Source organism: Drosophila elegans, unplaced genomic scaffold (assembly GCF_018152505.1).
Source record: "Drosophila elegans isolate 14027-0461.03 unplaced genomic scaffold, ASM1815250v1 contig_468, whole genome shotgun sequence".
In the NCBI taxonomy this organism is placed as follows: Eukaryota; Metazoa; Arthropoda; class Insecta; order Diptera; family Drosophilidae; genus Drosophila; species Drosophila elegans.
The window spans coordinates 1,728,522-1,736,296 of NW_024545855.1; the positions used below are offsets into that span (position 1 = coordinate 1,728,522).

General features: G+C 40.2%; 4 protein-coding genes across 4 annotated transcripts; 2 read left to right on the forward strand and 2 right to left on the reverse strand.

The window, feature by feature from the left end:
• The first annotated feature begins 1,357 nt into the window (after nucleotides 1–1,357).
• Nucleotides 1,358–3,531, forward strand: LOC108143833. The gene is made up of 4 exons (XM_017268383.2): nucleotides 1,358–1,979; nucleotides 2,045–2,320; nucleotides 2,603–2,788; nucleotides 2,898–3,531. The coding sequence occupies exons 1-4, from the start codon at nucleotides 1,488–1,490 to the stop codon at nucleotides 3,252–3,254; spliced, it is 1,311 nt and encodes a 436-aa protein (XP_017123872.1). The 5' UTR covers nucleotides 1,358–1,487; the 3' UTR covers nucleotides 3,255–3,531.
• A 289-nt stretch (nucleotides 3,532–3,820) lies between these two features.
• LOC108143834 (phenoloxidase-activating factor 2) lies at nucleotides 3,821–6,630 on the reverse strand. The gene is made up of 6 exons (XM_017268384.2): nucleotides 6,533–6,630; nucleotides 6,015–6,114; nucleotides 5,472–5,957; nucleotides 5,214–5,419; nucleotides 4,505–4,761; nucleotides 3,821–4,448 (listed from the first exon to the last, which is right to left on the reverse strand). The coding sequence occupies exons 3-6, from the start codon at nucleotides 5,632–5,634 to the stop codon at nucleotides 3,860–3,862; spliced, it is 1,215 nt and encodes a 404-aa protein (XP_017123873.1). The 5' UTR covers nucleotides 5,635–5,957; nucleotides 6,015–6,114; nucleotides 6,533–6,630; the 3' UTR covers nucleotides 3,821–3,859.
• A 121-nt stretch (nucleotides 6,631–6,751) lies between these two features.
• On the forward strand, nucleotides 6,752–7,191 carry LOC108143837. Its single transcript, XM_017268386.2, has 2 exons — nucleotides 6,752–6,932; nucleotides 6,996–7,191. Exons 1-2 carry the CDS (start codon nucleotides 6,801–6,803, stop codon nucleotides 7,119–7,121), a joined length of 258 nt encoding a protein of 85 aa, XP_017123875.1. The 5' UTR covers nucleotides 6,752–6,800; the 3' UTR covers nucleotides 7,122–7,191.
• Nucleotides 7,118–7,580, reverse strand: LOC108143838 (eukaryotic translation initiation factor 3 subunit F-like). The gene is made up of 2 exons (XM_017268387.2): nucleotides 7,407–7,580; nucleotides 7,118–7,347 (listed from the first exon to the last, which is right to left on the reverse strand). The coding sequence occupies exons 1-2, from the start codon at nucleotides 7,413–7,415 to the stop codon at nucleotides 7,189–7,191; spliced, it is 168 nt and encodes a 55-aa protein (XP_017123876.1). The 5' UTR covers nucleotides 7,416–7,580; the 3' UTR covers nucleotides 7,118–7,188.
• Between the last annotated feature and the right edge of the window lie 195 nt (nucleotides 7,581–7,775).

Consider the following 7,775-nt stretch of genomic DNA (forward strand, 5'->3'; position numbering starts at 1 on the left):
CGTGATTCATTTCCGGTTACGTACGGAAAGGGCTTAAGGTGAGTCGGATGCCACAAAAAATCACTGAAATGCCCACAGACAAATTTTGTTTATGCATGGAAAATTATAAAAATGTTAAATATCGGTAAGAAACATTTAATGTTATTTTATAATTTAACATATTTCTTCAAATTTTTTTAGCCAGCATTTTATTAACTATGAATAGCTATAAAAAGAAAAAAATTAAACTCTTAATTTAAAACTTTGATTCTTAGATTCTTTCTTGTTTTCTTAAAATAAGTAAATATTCAGAAATGATAAACAATAATCTTAAATCTTGCTGCTTATCATTTCCCTTTTGTACGTTTTGTGTTATTAAAGTTTACAAAATTGCGCCAAAATCATAAAATTGCCAATTTCACGACTTGAAAAAGGAGAATCAGGAGGGGTTTCTTGTTTTTTGGGGGATTAGTCCCTTGGGAATCGGCTGCAAATGAGTGGCTTGTTTATAAGTGGGACGCAGCTAAGCGAGCATCAAATGGCCAGAGGTGTCTGCCTTTGGGAGTGTGTGTGCCTGTTGTGTCTGCCCATCCGTGAGTGTGCACACATTGAAAGCCAGAACAGATGGGCCCTGCAACCTGTTGGCTTTTCGTATAAATTTAACCTGCCTCCGCTTACCTATATATGTATGCATGAGTGCGTATTTTATGGCAGTCGCGTTTGTATGTGCCTCTTTTGTGTTTTTTTTGCGTCCCTTTGGCAGGCTTTATGCTCGCACCGCACCAACGGGTCGTATGCGCAATTATTGCCATAATGGCTTCACTTAATTCTTAACCCCACAAGGCACCGACACCTTAAACGCAGTTATGTAATCGGATTATTTGAAGTGACTCCATCTCTCAAGTGAAATAACTGAAACTCTAACTTTTTTTGGCATTTAATTAAATTACCTGTTTTTGTATATATTTTGATTGTTTGTGTTTTCGGGTGACTTATATTTATAAACATATTATTATATACTTTAAAGGATTAATTTGAAACCTGTTAAATTATCCATAATAAATATTGAACTGTTATTGTAGTAAATAAGACCTTAAAAGTAAATAGATTCCTTGTTCTCATATGAGATAACTTAAAAACGATAGAAAATTTTTATAAAAGTCTTGCAAAGTTGTCAAACAAGTACATCATGTAATTTCCAACCGATTGGCATTCAAAGTTTAATTTTGATGTATTTGTACCACTTTTGCAAAATCTGGAGAAAGATATATTTTTGTGCAGTGTATTATTTTGGGTATTTTGTATTAAAAAAAACCATACATATATGTTATTTTCCGAACCTAACGAATCTAATAACTCTCAGTGTGGTACACTAACCTACAAGCTCTGGTTGTCAACGAACGACACAATATGAAACTCGTATTGAACAAACAAACTGAACGAAAATTCCGATACTCCATCTGTGTCAGTTTCGTTACCTATTTCTTGTTCCATCCGCAGTCGCAGAAATGTCCGTGTTGGATCACCAGTATGGGTCGACCGTCCGTCACTCGATTGTGTCTAGGGCCAACAAGCCGATGGTTACCCGCACATTGCGACTGAACTCCAGCATAGTTCCGAATTTGACCACCCCACTGAAGAAGAAGTCGACGGAGGTGAAGACTCAGCTCATGCAAAAGGAGCGATCCTCCAGCACCGGGATGAGTGGCTTCTCCACTCTGACCTCTCGCAACGGGCTGAAGGGCAAGGACTACTGGAACGCGGCCATCGAGGATGTGGAGTTCGCCGCCGCCTGTCGCTTCCAGCCGCGCATCCCCGTCATCGACTACTCCCTGGTGCTGCCACCAAAACTTCGCGAAAGGGTCAAGCGCATTCAGAACTACGACTACTCCAAGTCCGATGATGACATCTACATTCGGGACGAGATGCAGGAGTTGCGGCCCGAGGACTACATGAGCGCCAGTAGCTCCGAGAGGAGCGAGGAAGAGGATGAGCCTGTGGTGGGTACTGCAACGCTCTAGAACTTCTATAAAATTAAAGTTTATGTCGGGAATTCCTTTGATAGCACCTCGATATTGGACGAAAGAAAGTGGAGGAGTACTTCAACGAGAGCGATCACTCGGATATTGTCCGCATGGAGCATGAGTTTGAGAAGTTTGATTTAAAACTGGACGAACCAGTGGGTCATACCCATCGCAAAGTGGATAAAACCAGTTGGTATGCCAAGTTCCTCTGTGCCCCGCGTGATAAAAGGGTCAGCTGGCAGAGCCGCGTCGAACATCCCGGCCAAAACTACTCCATGGTGACGCTGGACGAGCAGGCCGAGAATCTCATGGATGCGGTCAGTAATCTTTCCTCGAAAAAAATTAATAGAAAACTAACATAATTTATTTATTTTTAAGATTTTATTTACTACAAAAACAGTTAAATTTTTATTACTTGTGATTCTATGGCTTAAGCTTTTAAGTTTGAGCAAATTTAATTTAATTTTTTAAAATCAAATCGATTAACAAGGTTTTAATGTTGATAATTTTATAATTTGTGCAATACGATTATAACTATGGATTTGGGAAACAACTTTTATTAAATATATTTACCAAATATTTAAATCCCATTTTAACAGTCGGCGGAACGCTTTGTCGAGTGGTTAAATTCCTTTGGAACCGTGGAGAGCAACCTGACTCCTGAGAAGGTTAAGAACCTATTCTCCATCAAAGGCGATCGCACTTTGCTGGCCTCTGTTAAGACAGATCCCAAGGAGGTTAATGCCATAGCGCAGACTGTTGCCGACAAATGGAACAAACCACATGTGAGTAAACCCAAAACAATTACTCCAAAGAGCCAGTCATAGTTGTTGTAAAATTATTCATGTTAAGAAATAAATATTCCAGAGATAAATTTAAGTATAACATTTTCAGATGGCCATTGAGCTGAAGTACGAGAAGCATATCAACGATCACGCTTCCCGCGTTAACCAGAAACCCATGCTTAGTGCCTTTGGACGCACTGTGCCTTTGAAGGATCGCCCCTGGCAAAAGCGATCGAATGACACCGCCATCAAGACCGTTTATCCGGAGGAGCTGCTGACCCGCGAGAAGATCTTCAAGGGCATCACCCACCTGCGCAGTACCAGTGCCCTGATAGACTTCTATTTGACCCATCCGGAGCTGGAACGACCGCAGTATCTGCTGCAGAGCGGTGACTTCGAGGTGTCCAGTGCCAGTGTATCTGAGGTGGAGATTCCCCTCTACGAACTCCTGGGATTGCGTTATTAACCACGTGTTCACAAAATCTGATCACTCCTCAAATTGACAGCTGACTATAGTCATTGACTGCAATCCAATAACGTTTAAACTTCTACTTTCGGAATCTACGATTTTATTAAATTAAATAACATTCCAATTTATTTGGTTAGGAAAAATTATGAAATGCGAAAAAAAATTGATACTAAATTATAAGGAAAAGACAATTTATTTCACGAATTTACTTTGTTATTATCAAAATCTACAGAATAAAATATTTTGTTTTTATGATATACTCTGTACTCCAAAATGGCTAACCTTTTATTTTTGGGATCAACGATTTTAATTATTTTAAACTTGTATTTGGTTAGTAAACAAATGATTAAGATGTAAATATGGGATTAGAGGTATATGTTGAGTGATTAGATTATTTATTTGGCCGAGATTACTTTGTTCAGATCTAACTATACGAAAAATTGTCAGTAAATTTTTATGATGAAGATGACTTCATCATATATTTGGTAAAGTTGAAATATTTCACTAAAAAAATGAAGAAATATAAAAACTTATTTGAATGCGCCTTAATTAAATTCAGAAACTAAAATATAATACGATTTATTGGTAACAACTACTGGGATTTACAGCGTCAGAGTGGTCTGAATCCAGGGCAGATATGTGCCCACGTTGACGTAGACCCCCGGAACTCCAGACTGGGCGCATCCGATGCCCCAGGCCACCAAACCCACCACATACCAGACCCCGTTGCTGGTGCAGACCAGCGGCGAGCCCCCATCGCCGGTGCAGGCATCCTTGCCAGCCTCGCCGCCGGCACAGACGAAACTGGTGGGACTGAGGACGAAGGAGGCGCCCAGCCGAGTGGCCTGCAGCGCCGCCTGGCAGTTGGCATTGGGTATCAGTGGCACGTCCACCTGCCGCTGAATGGCCTGGTAGGCGCCAGTGGGTCCAAAGTCGTTCTTGCCCCACCCGGCCACCCAGCAGCGCTGACCCACAAAACTGGTGGTGGGCAGGCAAACAGTGCCCACCGTGGATTTGCTGGTCAGCGAAACCGGAGTGGACAGCTTCAGGATGGCCACATCGTTCTGCAGGTTGTTGGGATTGAACGAGGGATTCACGTACACATTGGAGACATACACGTCCTGGGCGGGAATCGGTTCACTAGTACTGCTGGCATCCCATTCACCCAGTCTCACCTTAAATGAGGTGAGCCTATAAAAATTGTCATAAGATATAAGATGGATTACAAAAAAAAACGCTAAACTTACGCTAAATTGTAGACTTTATGGGCGGCGGTAAGGACATGTTGAGCGGTGATCAGTGCTCCGCCACCCAGGTAAACATCAGCGGTGGTTAGTAGTGCCGCCTGCCAAGGATATGCCCCAAAACTGGCTTGGCCAGCTCCTGCGGCGGAGGCCCCGGGCGGAGGTGGAAACCTTCGGCCACACTGATAGCTTCCCGCCTGACAGCAGGCCACCAAGCCATAGCTGCAGGTCAACGTGGCAGATGTGCTCGGAATTGAGGGCTAAAAGGGATTAGTTATTACATAATATATTTCATAGAGTATATACAGCTGCGGTGAAAATTATAGTAGTGGGATAATGCAAATTTCTTTAATACAAACAATTAAAGTCGACTTTTCTTTAAATTAATTTCATGCTTGCTTACCAATAAACAAAATGTGGTCTAAAAAACTTTTCAATTTGTTTTAGATTTTTAAGAAAATTTAAAACTTTTAATAATTGTTTTAAAAGCTCTTTTCAATATACTATAGTAAATGGTTTTTTACCCTTGTTCATCTGCAATTTGTATTGGACTAAAAAATGTTTTTTAAATCTGATCTACAATACTTTTAAATTTGTTTTAAAATGTTTTAACTTATTAAACATATTATAAATGTGGATTCTTATGTAATTTTATGTATAAAAATATAAAAAACTAATATCATTTTGACCGCAATAATATGTGCGTCCTTACATATCCTCCAGTATTGACAATTCTGATGTCCAGCTGACCACTGCCATCGCTGGGTGCAGTGGGCACCGGATTGGCACAGGATCCTGGCGGAACGCACTGGCAATAGCTAGTGGTGCCGGGATTCACAATGGAGGGCACTGGTGGCCACGTGCCCTGCGGTACTTGCGGTGGCAGTAAGGTACCCACAATCAGCTGCCTGGTGAGTACTGATGGGCGATAAAATCCGGAATATCCCAAATGGTAATTAGAGCCACTTACTCGTGTGGTTCGCGGTGCTGCCCACATCGCTGGGTTGGGGTCCGGTATCCTGGCCGGCATCCGGTTGTGCTGGTCCAAAGCTCCAGGCGTGCGCTCCCGATCCTATTCCCATGGTCAGCCACTGCAGCAGTGGCAGCCACCACATCCGACCGAACGGAGACATAGCCGATGACAACTAAAGTGAGTCGGCGAAGCTCTGAGGGGCTTTATAGCGATGTGAGCTCACAAGCCATCACTCCTCCCAATAAATTGCCTGACGAATGGCCTCCTCCGTTCAGGGATTTTCCGCGATGCATAGAGTCACAAAAAAAGCAATCATAAAAATCAAATTAGGGGGTAAATGTATTGCAACACCACGAAGTGCACTTACTCTTTTTTTCCTGAAGAAAAAAGTACAGAAAAATACATATCTCTCTAAAGCTTAAGCATTGTTGCATTTTATTGTTAATATTAAAATTTACTGAAGAAAGAGAAACCTCTTGAAAGCTAAAATATTGTAGCAATTTATTACTTTGAAATTGTAAGATTTTTGTATATACTTACTTTTGGGTTAAGTTTTCTTCAGTAGTCATAATGCATTTTACAAAACCTTTTTATATGTATGCCTTCTCAAATTTTTTGTTACCATTTTACCAAAAGACGCCTACAAATTATTAAAATATTATTAATTTCACAGCAGGTGGTAAAACTGTACATATAACCAATAAATGTAAATAAATAATAATATCCTTGTTCCTATTCAAAAACGTTTTCATATTTAAATATTAATAGTATATTTTTAAAATAAATAAATTAGAATATTTTTGTACACACCTTACATTTTCTAACTATTGAATTTATGAAACGAACTTTACGATGGCAGGTAGACTTTTACCTCTTAAAAAGAGTATTTCTGTAAAGTACCAAATAAATTATTTTCTAGATGCGTTGTGTTGACAACTCTCTGGTTCGATAATTTCATTCAGCTGAATGTTCCCCATTGTTAACGAACAATTTGGCTCTGCTCCACATTTTTTAGCTATTACATTTGATTCTAATAACTTAATGGTTTAATTGCTTACAATTTGGGGCTGATTCATGTTTGACACTTTCCCCAGTCACATTTCACATTGCGCCCCGGAAAACTGTTAGCAACTTGGCACTAGAATTTGTTTAATGATTCACGCCCCACAACATTCCATTCAATCTAACACTAAATCCCCGTCTAGAGCTGTTAAACTGGGCAAATGTTAGGTCACCGATAGGAAAAGCTCTCGAGCTTTCATATCAGGTGCAGCGTTAACTTGTTTGCTTTTAATCAGTTCAGTCCGTGCGGCAAAGTGAAACGAAATGGGTCACATGGAGTTGAATTTTCACGATATTCCCAAGCTACATGGCCGTGAGAACTATTGGCAGTGGCGCATCCTTCTGAAGAACTATCTGGAGTCCAACGATCTGTGGAGGCACAACGAACCCAAAGAGGTAGCAAAGTTCACTTGATCGAAATAACATTTTTTTGAAGCCTTATCACTTCTCAATTCGCAGAGCCCCCAAACCAAATTCCTGATTTTGGCCAGCATTACGGCCGATAAGGTTGAGCCAGCCTATGATGACCAAAGCTGTTCGTACATATTCCAGAACATGGAGAGTCGATTCGGGCCCTATAGTTAGAATTTGAGTATTATATTTTAGGTGTCAAATAGAACCTTTCAAATAAATGATTACTCTTGTGCCCTTTCTATTTTTTAATTTGGTTTTCTTTGCCATCGTCGTTTTCTGATTTCTTGCCTCCTCCTCGTCCTCCTTGTTTACCACCTCCATCGCCACCACGTCCAGATCCTCCATCCTGACCATCTCTTGGATTTTTCTTACTTTCATTATCTTTTTTGTTCTCATCCTGACTTGAGTTTTCTTTATTTTCTGGTTTTCCAGCTCCTCCACGACCTCCATTCTTACCTCCGCCATCACCGCCACGCCCACCACTTGCACCACCACCTCCTCCTCCCCCTCCGCCTCCTCCACCAGCACTTCCCCCTCCTTTTCCACCAGACATTTTTAGCTCCTCATATGTCGACTATTTAAATAAAATAAATACATTTTATACTTTTCAACAGCTTAAGCAATGAGTTATTATCAAAATTTCATGAATTGCAGGTGTTTTGGTCATTTTACTATTAAAGCAATATAGAAAATCAAAATTATCAAGAAAAGTTTTGTATAAATGAAGCATTGGAATAAGGACTACAAATCTTTCAGCTTTTAAATTAAAACTTTTTGGCAACATTACCTTTTTAAACTCATCATCTTTAATTAAAATTCAATGTG

What these genes read in the sequence shown, in the direction of transcription:
- LOC108143834 (XM_017268384.2), bottom strand. Translation starts at nt 5,634, where the DNA reads ATGTCTCCGTTCGGTCGGATGTGGTGGCTGCCACTGCTGCAGTGGCTG. An exon ending in TTGTCAATACTGGAGGATAT is followed by an intron (nt 4,762 to 5,213) that starts GTAAGGACGCAC and finishes AATCCCTTTTAG; the next exon opens with CCCTCAATTCCGAGCACATC. An exon ending in CATAAAGTCTACAATTTAGC is followed by an intron (nt 4,449 to 4,504) that starts GTAAGTTTAGCG and finishes CAATTTTTATAG; the next exon opens with GCTCACCTCATTTAAGGTGA.
- LOC108143833 (XM_017268383.2), top strand. Translation starts at nt 1,488, where the DNA reads ATGTCCGTGTTGGATCACCAGTATGGGTCGACCGTCCGTCACTCGATT. An exon ending in AGGAAGAGGATGAGCCTGTG is followed by an intron (nt 1,980 to 2,044) that starts GTGGGTACTGCA and finishes TTCCTTTGATAG; the next exon opens with CACCTCGATATTGGACGAAA. An exon ending in ACAAATGGAACAAACCACAT is followed by an intron (nt 2,789 to 2,897) that starts GTGAGTAAACCC and finishes TAACATTTTCAG; the next exon opens with ATGGCCATTGAGCTGAAGTA.
- LOC108143837 (XM_017268386.2), top strand. Translation starts at nt 6,801, where the DNA reads ATGGGTCACATGGAGTTGAATTTTCACGATATTCCCAAGCTACATGGC. An exon ending in GGCACAACGAACCCAAAGAG is followed by an intron (nt 6,933 to 6,995) that starts GTAGCAAAGTTC and finishes CTCAATTCGCAG; the next exon opens with AGCCCCCAAACCAAATTCCT.